The 12,399-nt window shown below is 49.0% G+C and overlaps 1 protein-coding gene across 1 annotated transcript in view; it reads right to left on the reverse strand.

Annotated features, from left to right (window-relative positions):
- The window catches only part of LOC144107451 (voltage-dependent calcium channel subunit alpha-2/delta-3-like), a 143,066-nt gene extending 140,599 nt beyond the window's left edge, over nt 1-2,467 (reverse strand). Inside the window, exon 1 of the mRNA XM_077640450.1 lies at nt 1,788-2,467. Within this exon, the coding sequence (XP_077496576.1) occupies nt 1,788-2,029 (242 nt within the window). The 5' untranslated portion in view covers nt 2,030-2,467. The remainder of the gene's footprint in view (nt 1-1,787) is intronic.
- Between the last annotated feature and the right edge of the window lie 9,932 nt (nt 2,468-12,399).

Genomic DNA, 12,399 nt, shown 5'->3' on the forward strand with positions numbered 1-12,399 from the left:
TGACTCTAACATTATTTGCAAGCTTAAACTCCAAAAAAAAAAAAGAAATCACTGCTCCTTTCCTGCGATGGCCCAAGGGGCGTGTGATGAAAGGCGCATAATTCAAACACGCCTTACACCGCTGTGCCTAAGAACGAGCCAGCCAGGAGCCTCTGGTGCGCGCGAAGGGTTTTTCCAAGCTTGAAGAAGGGCGTCGGGCAAGCGCTACACACACAGAGGCGAGAACTGTGCTGGGAGACGGCGGGTGCCCCCGCCTTTAACCGGCAGCAGAGCACGGCTCGCCGCGCTATTCGCGAGACCGGCGCGCGCGCGTTGAAAACCGGGAGCCGGCCAGAAACAGCAGCTACAGCTATCACGGCGGAGAAAACGAAGGAAGCAGAGAGAGTGGGGAAGAAAGAACATACGATGGAAAGAAGAGGAGGGAGAGAAGGTGTGCCGGCGCGCGCACAGCTGCCAAGCTCCGCTGCGCATGCGCTTCGGCGCCGGAACACGGACTCGAGTGCGCATGCGCGCGCGCGCGTCTGGTTCGAGCCGCGGCCCTCGTCGATGCGACGACGAGCCCCCGGTCCGTGCAGCCGCTTCGCCGGAAAACTGCACGACTGCAAGACACTGATGGCCATCTGCTGGAACGCCAGATTCATGTGCGCGCGTTTTCTGGCTCGTGTACCCGAAAAATAGAACCAAAAGAAACGATGTGCAAGATACGGTGTTCATATCAGGATATCTGACAAGTACAATGCTTGCTCTGAGCAGTGGAGGGCGTGCCGACTACGGGCTTGAAGATGCACGAACAGAAGCGGCGATGTTGCAGGTCCAGCATGAAACCGATAATCCATATTAAGCGTGACCATCTACAGCGTGGGGCGCCTCCCCGTTATTGTGTGCCGGGGATTTCCCGAAACAGTATGCAAACGCAAAGCTGACGTATGCGCTAGTCTCTTTTGATATTTTTTCTTCTTGAAGCGCACTCCCGCGCCCCGCAGCGCGCGCGCGCGTTTCTTCTCGTAGATCAGGTAACTAGCAAAAAAAAAAGAGGCTTCTAAATGTGAGCCGTTCTCCTTATTCCTTTTTTTTTTTTCGACACGAAGTCTACAAGTGCAGGGCAACTATCCACATTTGGAAGCGATCTTCATCACTCACAATTTAATGTTTATGAGCTGAACAACGTAGGCACGCATTTAACTTACAGAGCAAACTTTCCTAACGCGGCGCGGTATGAGCAGTGCACGAGCTCTTTTTTTTTTATTCTTCTATTTTGACGCGGCAGTAGCATTTAACACTGGGTGATGCGCCGCAAAATGTTCGCGGCGCGCAACACAGATCAGCCAAATCTCGCTGCTCTCCCAAATACACTGCATGGGTATCTGCAGTAAAAGCCATCGTTCTTGTTTGCAAAACCACCCCGGTTTAAAGATGTGCGGAACGGGCTTCGATGAATCGCCTCACATCGAATCGCTGCAGCCGCACCCTGTACGAAGGGTTGCATCGCATCACTGTCGAGGTGCTTAGTGAAGCGTGGGACGGCCTGGATCGTGCTAACGTTTCGCGCGTTACCGAAACTAAAACTAAGTGTATATAGCCGGTATAGCAACGTGGATCCAATCACTTTCCTAGCCGAGCCGCATTTGAGTGTGAGCCTACTGAGGTTACGGGCCATCGTTGAGCATTGTTGGAGCAACTACGTTTCCAGGGCAGAAACGCGATCTGCGAAACGTCACGGTCCCAATCAGAACTGCAGGCTATGCGTTGCAAAGCAAGGCCATGTGAGTGCACACAGAGATACTCACTCGTTGGCTATGGCTTCGGTGCCGTTCGCGTCAGATCCGGCTAGCAGCGGGAGCGCGCAAACCACCAAAAACAGAAGCACGGGCGATGACGACGTGAAACGGTAGCAGCCCTGCGAGCTACTACGGTAGCACGGTCGACGTGGGTCGCCGAGCGGCGGCTGCGCTGGCAGTCTCGCTGACGTTGGTCGTCGTCTCACGTCGGCCGGCGGCGTAGGGCGCTCGGAGCCGCGGCAGCTCCCCATGGGTCAGCACTCACGTGGGGATCCCGGCGCACGGGTCCATGGGCCGACGACGTCGAGGGTTCCTAACCCAGCACCGCGCACGCATCACGCATGGCGGCAGCCGGCAGCGCCTGCTGCAGCACAACCGCGGCTTTCGCTCGCCCGGCGCCGCCACCGAACACCACCGTGCGCCGACGGCGGCATCATCCCCGCACGGTGCGCCTCGCGAGCCAGCGGCGATCTCGCCACGGATTCCTAGGAGCGAACGGATCGCGCGAGTAACGATTCCGGCACGCGCACACAGTACCACCGGGGCTCTTTTTTCGTGGCCCAGCAAATCCAGCGAGCGTAGCGAATGGGGCGAGACCGGCGGCGCGCACACAGGCACACCACGGGAGAAGCGGCGGCGTCAGCGGCGTCGGCAGCGCTCCCACCCCACCCGGCGCTCTTTGCGGCGATGAGAGGCGCAACGGAGGGGGAAAAAAATAACGGGGAGAGAAAGAGGAGAGGGCCGCGGATGAGCGCCGCGAGCGTCGTCACCGTCGAGCACGAAGCACTCGCTCGAGCTTGTAGCGGGCGCGACCTCCCTGGAATCCAATGCTAAAAACACGTAAGTGTTGCATAATGCCCTGTCAAAGCTCAAAGAAATGCGTGCGTTACATGCGTTCTTTAAGAAACCAGAAAATCAAATTTTGTGTCATTAGTTTTCTCTGCACTTCGTTTCGTCTCACCTAGGTGGCGCAATAATCTGGTAACTCCACACTGAGATTGAATCTATAGGGTTCGCATTGAAGCGCGTATTCTTTTGAAGCGCGAGCGGTAAAGCAACAGTGTTATGGACTTGTTTTCTGTCGCTGCATTTGAGAGACATTTTTTGCCGAAGATGAATAACAGAATGGCTTGACAGATGTGAGGTGGACTTAGTTTCGATATTTTCTTGAGGAAACAGCGGGGAAGTGCGGCATCATGTGACATTCTTTTATGTGTTTTTTTTCCGCGCTCTTGAACAGGACATGACAATCTACAGCAAGAAGGAATTCCGTTTCTTTTTCCCTTGAGAGTCCGCGAGGCTTGCCCGCACTCCTCTGGTGCAAGCGGCGAAGCCAACGCATTGAAGTATCAGGAGCCGCCCGCAGCGCCGCCACACTAGATGCTTTCATTTTCTCGGGTTGCTGGAGCTCGCTCGATTTGTGGCGCGGGAAGGAAGCTAGCGGTTTCCTTGCATGGCTGAAAGCCAACCGAACTGCATCGCATCGAGTCCTTCACAGACCACGTGTCTGCTTCCCCGGCCAATGACGTCACAGCCAAGACCGAGGTTCTTTGTCCCGAAGTAGCTGACAGCGCCCGCCTTTCAGGTGCGCTCCGTTTGAATCCTGTCCGTCGAAATAACGTCATTCAGTGCACATAGTTGGACATCTGGCGTTTCTTCGCATTTTTTCATGCGTTCTCTGACCTTTTTATCATTTCACCTCATTATTGTACACTTATTCATCATGATCACTAACAGCAAATAGTGTAATAGGGCTGACGGCAAGCACCAGTGAATGCGTCAACCCCGCCTGTTCTTTTCTGTTCTCCTATGATTTGTCTCTCCACAACGACACCTACCGAGTCTCACCCGTTTCCGTCGTTTAATTGGTTAATTTGCTACTATTCGAACATCCGCTTCTAGGTCTCCACCTCGACAACGTGTGCCCGCCACCCGACCTCGCGCGACATCCAGCTACGCATTCAAGTTACATGGGATTCGCCCACCTTAATCAATCACCACGAAACAACAACCTCGGTATCGCCATTTATACTTCTTTTCGATTACCGGCGTCCGTCGGCGCATTGATCTACTTTTCAACGTCGCTGCTCTCCCGGCGCAGTTAATGCCCGACCGTATCTCCGTATTTCATTGCACACGGTCCGCGCAGGCCGAGGCACGGCTGAATCGGTTGAACGCCACGCGTGACGTCGACCGCTGGGCAACCTGACAAAAAGAAAACTACGCTGGACAAGCTGCGTGCGCGTGAACCGTGGCTGCTCCGCTTTGCGCTCCCGCGGCGAGCGCGCGTGACGCTTCTCTTGCATTGTTTGCACCACCCCCCCCACACACACACACATAAGCTCGATCGATCACGTGGCCGATCACGTGGCTTCTCACGTGACCGCGGCGCGGCGCGCCGCCGCTTTTGATGAGCGCGTTTTTTATATTGCGGACAACTGCTGCCCCCTGCTGCTCGCGCCGTGCACCACCTGTGTACAGTTGATGTTGTTTGGAGGGAAATAATGATCGCTGTCGTTTCGCCTTTTACGCACGTAGATCATCAGTTCCGAATAAAGCTGGGAGAGCTGAAATTTCACCCACCTTTGGCAAGGACTAACTGGGCTACCAAGCATTAAAGAACCTGGGTTCACCGGTTTCTAGTGGTTGAAGATAAGGTTATTTGGAGTATGGGATACTGTTATGTCGAATAATGTTTCCGGCCCAGAATTCAAGGTAGTCCTAATGGCACTAAGTCCTAATGGCATTACAAGGGTGTAATGCGCGCAGCGACCCCTGCATCAGTAGTTTCAACAATAAGTGCTCTGTTCGGTATTAATTATTCGTCTGTCATGAACAGAGAATAGCATTATGGCGACGTAGTTAACACTAAAAAGCTTGCTAGGTAGTTACCGAGGAAGCTGAATTTTGTCTGCAAGTTCTATTTCAAGAAGTAAGTCGCTCCACATTTTTCTCCTGGCAAATTAAGTCATACATCCATCATATACATCAACACAGTTGGTAAATTCGAACTTCCGTCGATTCTTGCTGGTGTTGCGAAATAAAGAAAATTTTAATTAGTATTAATCATGCATTTCGCAAGCACTGAGAGACGGTATATGAGATCATAAATCTTCCCGAGGCCATTCAGCAATGTTCCTGAAAATTCGAGATAAAGAAAATACATTTGATGATTCGCGCTTTTCTGAATAAGGTATTAATTAGTGTTACGTCAGCTTAATTCCTCCAAAGTTTGAGGAGAAAGAAAAAAACATATTATCTCTAATGTTTGCTTTCCTATTGTTCCATTATGTCCGATGAGTTTTATGTGCTATGGCCTAAGACTCTACGCAGTAGCAGGCATTAATACGGTGTTATGAGTAGCGCAAAGAGCAAGCACGCGTAGGGTATATCTGTCCATGCTGGGAAAACATGAAAATGCATTTATCTGCTTCATTCTTTCCGTTCTCTTGAAAAAATTAAATCGAGCTAGCAGTTAATGTCATGACAGCATCGTATGCATAGGTCAAGGCAGCCGAAGAAGACAAGAAAAGGAAAAGGTTTTAAATAAATTGAATATCAGATAGGCCCCCCAAAAAATGTCTGTAGTACATAGTATGCTATTTCACTAAACGTTGAATAATAATCGCATGTCAGTATTCATTGCTTACGCGAAAAAATGTATCTCGTAACAAATAACGATCGTAAGTACATCAAGTCTGTCGACGTAGATTTTCTCGAAACAAATTCGCGTTCTTGTTGCCATTTTTTTGTCTTCCTCTGTGGTGTACGAGATAAATTGTTGGAAATTCGCCATTTATTTGCATGCGTTCGTAAGGCTGTTTACAGATGTAAGCCTGCAACTCAATCAGCATTCCGACATATTTTTGTCACATGACATATTTGTTTGTTTTATGGGGTTTAACGTCCTAAAGTGACTCAGGCTATCAGGAACGGCGTAGTGACGGGCTCCGGAAATTTCGACCGCCTGGAGTTGTTTAACGTACACTGACATCGCACAGTGCGCAGGCCTCTAGAACTTCGCCTCCATCGAAATTCGACCGCCACTGCCGGGACCGCACCCGCGTCTTTCGGGTCAGCAGCCGAGCGCCATAACCACTGAGCCACCGCAGGGGCATGACATATTTCAGAACGTCTGAATAAGTACTATGAAATGCGCGGCTAGGTAAAATGAATTAGTGCAGGCCCGAAGAATATCATTGCTAGTTTTACTTAGCCGACTATCAAAGCCACCGCAGCCGACAGCTTCGCCAGTAGGTAGATGTTTCATAGCAGTGACAGCCTCTTCATGTGAGGCCGCTCCATGCAATATGAAAGCCACTGCCAATTCTATTGTGTATAGCAGAAAAGGTTATTTGCCTCTATGAACACTCTCCTGGCGAGTTATTAGTCAGGCTAGAAAAAAGATTATGCAGTTCACCAACAACATGTGCGGATAACTGAAAGGTCACTGAGAACGACCAATATCAGGAATAAGGGATAATTGCTTCTAGTTCCCTTGGCTGCCACCAAGTGGCGCGTAGCTTTGACCTTTAAAATAGCTACTTATCGTCATCCGTGACGTGAGAAAGATAGAAAGTTACTGAGAGGCTGCAGAACTGAACGTGATATGCCGTTAGGCTTAGTAAACTGTCTGGGCGCTGCTCCGAATTGTTGGTAATGTTTGTACGATTTTAATTCTTGATTAAGAAATCTGTTCTGGGGTTCTTTCTGGCTCTGTTGAGGTTTGTCCAGCAGCGAAAGACACCACGAAATGAGCCTCGAGGTCTCATCTTTGTATCGGGCGATGTTAGTGGTCCGATTGAGATGCACTTCGAAATCTTCACACTTTGCGCAATGCAATGCAAGATGGTTTCTGCGTGACCTGTCCTCTACAACTTTTGCGTGTTCACGTAGTGGATCGTTTATGCAGCGTCCCGTCTCGCCTATGTAGAAATTGCCACATGAGGCCGGGATCTTGTAAACAACACCAACACGACAGTTGACAAACTTCGGCTTATGCTTCTCCGGGCAGCTCTTTTTTCTGCTTCCATCCTCGTTTACACGTTTGCGCAATTCGCTAAGTATATTCCTAGCTGAAAGAACATTTGCTCACTATTTTCTTTAGATTGTGCGAAACTTTGTGCACATACGGGATGCACGCTGTTTTCTTTTTCGCCTGACCCGCATCGGTGCGTTTGTTCTTTCGCATACACTACATTCAGCAAGCAAGGACTAAGCAACACTTGACACAATCGATTGTGTCAGGAATCGATTTTGTAGGAAGACCTTCCCAGGGTATCCCGCTGTAGATAGCCTATTCACCTGTGCGAATAAACTGGCTTTTCTTTAATGCACACATTATCTTTGCACAGGCGAATAGGCTATCTACAGCGGGATACCCTAGGAAGATTGTGTCAAGTGTTGCTTAGACCTTGCTTGCTGAATGTAGTCTGCGAAAGAACAAACGCACCGATGCGGGTCAGGCAGAGAAAAAGAAAAGAGCGCGCATCCCGTATGTGCACAAAGTTTCGCACAATCTAAAGAAAATAGTGAGCAAAGGAGGCATTGGCTGGTTTTTTTAGCCAGGAATAAACTTAGCGCATTGCACAAACGTGTAAACGAGGATGGAAGCAGAAAAAACGGCTGCCAGAAGAAGAATAAGCGGAAGCTTGTCAACTGCCGTATGGATGTTGTTTACAAGATCCCGACCCCATGCGGCAATTTCGACATCGGTGAGACGAGACGCTGCATAAACGATCGACTACGTGAACGCGCAAAAGGTGTAGAGAACAGGTCACGCAGAAACCATCTTGCATTGCATTGCGCAGAGTGCCAAGATTGCGAAGCGCAGCTCAATCGGACCACTAACATCGCCCGATATAAAGATGAGACCTCGAGGCTCATTTCGGAGGCCTGCCGTATACAAAAGCTAGGTGACACCTGTATCAGTAGCCCGTAGATTAATCTATTACCTAAGAAACATGCGTATCTTAATCAGTGACGCGGACTGTTTTCATTCGGGTTGTGTGGTTGTGCGGTGTCTTTTGTCATGTTTTTTTATTGTGTTTTTACTCATGCCATTTCATTTATATGCTGCCTCACCTGTAGCAATAAACTATTTGGTTGTTAGTTAGCGCTGGTGTTTGCCCTTCTCTTGTCACGTCTTCCGTAGCGCTGTTTTATCCAGTTCTTCAGACTAAATCTAAATTGCTCTCAGTGTCATTTTGAAGCTGGTACCTTGGTGAATTTTATGCGGGTGCATTGCGTACCCCACTGCAAGCGGATGACATATTACGCACAAAAAAAGAACCGCACAAGATCGCTAACTACCAATTATGTTTTATTCAGGAAGCTATGCAAATATATAAGGCATGCAAAAATTAATACTAATAATGTGCAGCCAAAGCTGCGTGTTTTTCGGCTGACTTTCTAGTTTTGATTCTGCCTACCTTACAGTTTATTCGTGCCCCTTCTTCATTCAAATGTAGTTACTTGACTGTGCTCCTTTTTCTGCGGACATTTGGTTAGCTTGTGCTGAAACACATAATGGATGCGAGGATACCTCATCAAAAATCACTATTTGCTTATGGGCCCAACAAGTCAACATCACGTATAGAAGTTAGGATGTATCGGAGTTAACGCTTTAGTCTGTAGTCTGTGTTTCCTACTTTCTATCGTCCATATATCTTTCTGACGGGCTTGGACGCCAAACGCGCCATGAAGAGAGTCACTAACCATGACGCTGCACACAGCTCGAGTCAGACGGCGTGTTCCGATGTACAGAGCGGGGAATCTCTCGATCGCTCCAGAATTCGATCAATCAATGCGGGCACAGCGCGAAGGAGCGTGCGAATAAGAAAATATATATCGAAGCCCCGAAGACGATGAAATGAGAAAATTGTACGCAGACGCTATTTGTTCTTTTTTTTTCTTTTCCCAGAATGGCGGAAAGGGGACGCCAGGGGCCTGCGGCATAAGAAACAGAACTACGACAGCGACGCGTTTTTGAATCGCGCAGAGCAGGACTATTTGTCTCTCCGCTCGACGGACGGCCATTCAGATGGATGCTTGACGTCGACTGTTTTCTGATGCAAAGCATCCCAGCTATACTACCCCCCCCCCCCCCCCCCGCCTTCTCTTCACCGTCCCTTCCGCTCGCTAGCAGCCGGCTCCGCGCGCAGTGCCCATGTCTTTTAAATTCACTCTTTCCATCGTTCATTTTCTACGTCGCAACGCCACACATCTTTTTTTTTTTTCCCGCCAGCCGGTTCGAGTCGCCTTCACTTTACTCCGTTCTTCACTTCTTTCCCGACCGCCACTGTAACCGCATCTGACCGTAAAACACACACACGTAAAAAAAAAAAGCCTTCGCGCTATGCATGATTTCTAAACTCCCCGAAAACCGCCACCGCCTGCCCGCCTTCGCCGAGGTTGTTCCAAGCCCAACAACTCTCGCGTGCGTTTCTCCCCTCGACTTCAGTGCTCACTCGGAGTACAGTATACGACTGTCTCCATCTTTGTTGAATCTTTTTTTTTGTTTCCTCCTGGAGCGTAGTACAGCCCGCGTTCTCCCCAGCCCGCTATACGCTCCTGTACCTGGGACTTCTTTCTGCGATGAATAATGTACATCGTCGGTTTCACTCTCAGAACGACTTTCCTCCACGACAGGCTCAAGACCGGGAGAGAAATGTTGTGGAGGGGGAGAGTTGCTGGAAACTCTATAGGCGCTCCACATCGCCGCCTTGACGCAGACAGAGCTCACGCGAGACGAAAAGCACCGAGTGTGCGGGAAGAACAACAATCTGGCGCAAGTCACGAATCAAACGTCGGAGCCGGTCCCGCAATGTTCGCGGTATGCTCGCGTATAGACTGAACTCGTGTGTACAAACGAAACGAAACAAAACAGAAGCGAATGGATGCAACGTCTAAGCTTGGCAGGCGTCTCCGGCGGCGCTTTCACGAGTCGACGTGGTCTACACGGCTTTCAAGAATATTCTCTGGGTCCGCTCTGGTTGAGGTGTTCGGGGTGGTGGTTTCGAGCAGTGGGGGAGGGGGGGGGGGGTGCCTTTGTGTAGCTCAGGGCGTATTTACGCTTGAGCGCCCTGCGCTTACTGTTGAGAACAAAAATGTTTTCCCCAGCAATTCACAACACCCCTCTCCGAATAAAAGCACGCTCGCTGCATCCACGTCTCCTGGCGTTGTTGGTGGGCTCCCGGCACTTTTAGTCCCGAATTCCCGGTATAGCGAACGTGCTTCGATTGCAAGAAGCTGGAGGCGTCTTTAGTTTTCGCACGGCCTACACTGCGCGCATTTGTTTTTTTGCTTTTTTTTAGCAGAAACGTGGTGTCGTGGAGTCACGAACGGTACGTTTTGTGGCTTTTTTTTAACTCTCTTTTTCTGGACTTCTTGTGAACAAAAAGGCGCGTGGGAGTATTCGTTTTGCATTACCGAAACGCGGTAGTATTGTAGCACCGACGAAGGACGTGACAGGACGCATATTTATGTCCTGCGTGCAGAAAGAGATTCATATAGACCTTTTATTTTCATCCTTTCTCTGTACGATTCAAAAGGTATGGAAACAATTTGTGCTTTTGTTTTGTCGTTGATGTACTACAGGCATTGGTAGCGCGTATAGTTTTTATGTGGCTGAACTGCACTTCGCGTACTGTATGACATGCCTTGCAACGTTTTCGACTTACCTTGAAGCATATAAGGGTGCACCCGACCCGAGCTACAAACCTTTTATGCTTTTTCTAAAGTACAGTACAGCGCAGGCAAGGGACATTGAGATTGGAAGCATATATGCCCGGACTTTCAATGCCAAGTCTGAGTCAGACTGTCGGTAGCAAATATGCTTTGCATTCACTTTTTTTTTATTATTAAATGCGTCACAGGAGATGCTGGAGTACTCAGGAAGCGCCGGTTAGACGTCGTTGCTTTGCTTGGATAGAAGACTACACTACTGTAGTCGTTTATCTTCCCCAGACTATCCCCACTTGCCTAGGCATACTAGCCGCTTCATGTCGCTGGCCTTCTCTCCTTCCTGTCCTAATCTGCATCCACCGATGACAACTTCTCCAAATGATACGTCCCGACCAGTTCTCTCCGTATTCACTTTGGATGTCCCCGTGTGACCTCACCAAATCAATGGAGCCCGAACTAAACTAGCTTCGTTCCTAAGCTTGCACATTTCGCGCTCTCTCCTTCTCGGTCACTTCATACAGCCCTGAAAGCATTCTCATTTCAGTCACTTGTATCCTCTTCCACTACCACAAGGTCCACCAAACCTTCAAGTTCACGGCTTGGACACAAGGAATTTGTACCTAGTTTTCATTAAATCTGAACACTCAGGTTGCGTAAGTTTGCCGATTGGAGACACTACACGTAGGCAAGTGAATGTGCTATGTAATATTTACAACAATGGCTGTTTCACGGACTTTGCCCCGAACAAACAGCATCCACGTAGTAAGACGTCCTAACAATTAATTTTCGCTTTCACTCATTGCACAATGACAACCATAATGAAACGTTTAATGTGACCCTTTCCATAATTTCGTATGATTTAAATATGGCTCACATGGAAAACATTCGAACCACAAGACTGCGTACGGAGAATGCGCGCAACGCTGACGGAAAAGTCAGAATTCATGTGGACTCTGGAGTCGCACTCGACATATGGAAATCACGTGGAAACGATGCGAAAAGTATATAGAAACCATACCGAAAACGGGCATGCTGCCTATAAATAAGTAATTTCACGGTAATGAAGACCGTTATGGTTGTGGTTAGAATCGCGTGAACTGATAAGACCACTGTTGCCAGATTACCACACCTTGTACTTGGTCCTCACAATGACGGCTAGCTGCCAAGAGGCGTTGCCGTAATAGCTGTCACCATGGTTACCAGAAGTTTGGAGAGCAGAGAGTTTCTTACTATTAACTAGAGGGAAAGCTGGCGCCCCGCCTATGGGAGTTTGCATGGAGCTTCCTCGAGACCACCTGTACCACCATGGGCTCTCGTAGCATCATGGGCCGGTGTGCTACCGACTGCAGAACCACAACTTTTGGCCAAAAAGAAAAGTAACGCAAAAATAAGCGTGGCTCGCTAATCAAGAGTGCCCTAACATTCAATACCCTGTCTATAAATTGCAGGGAAAAAAAACGAGCAGGAAAGCACGTAAATGCAAAGTTTGCCCAAAATAAGAAATGGCTCGCTCACCTAGTGGCCAGGTATTGCACACCACTGAAACTAATATTTCAAGCTTAACAGGCGCACTTTTAAAAAGAAATATGCTTTCAGAAAAACAATGTTGTTGCTTAAACACTTTAAGAGGTTTTTTTTTAATGGCGTTTCGGTAAATAGGAACCTTTTATTGGCGTAGTGTGCTGTTGCGTTTTCGCTACTATGGCTTTTGCGCACTATGTCAGCGCCGTCTCAGTAACGCCACTCTGTGTTCCTAAAAAAAACATCTGTCCCGCACCAAGTAGCTCATCGCCCCATGATGCTTTGAGCGCCCATGGTGGCTGAGGTGCAGCGCCGCCAGCTTTCCCTCTAGTTAATAATAAGAAGCTCTATGGTGGAGAGGGTATGCGTGAGTGTGTAGGCGGCGCTTTAGCTCCAGCCATTGCATTGACTGGAT

This window comes from Amblyomma americanum, chromosome 10, assembly GCF_052857255.1.
Source record: "Amblyomma americanum isolate KBUSLIRL-KWMA chromosome 10, ASM5285725v1, whole genome shotgun sequence".
Taxonomy (NCBI): domain Eukaryota; kingdom Metazoa; phylum Arthropoda; class Arachnida; order Ixodida; family Ixodidae; genus Amblyomma; species Amblyomma americanum.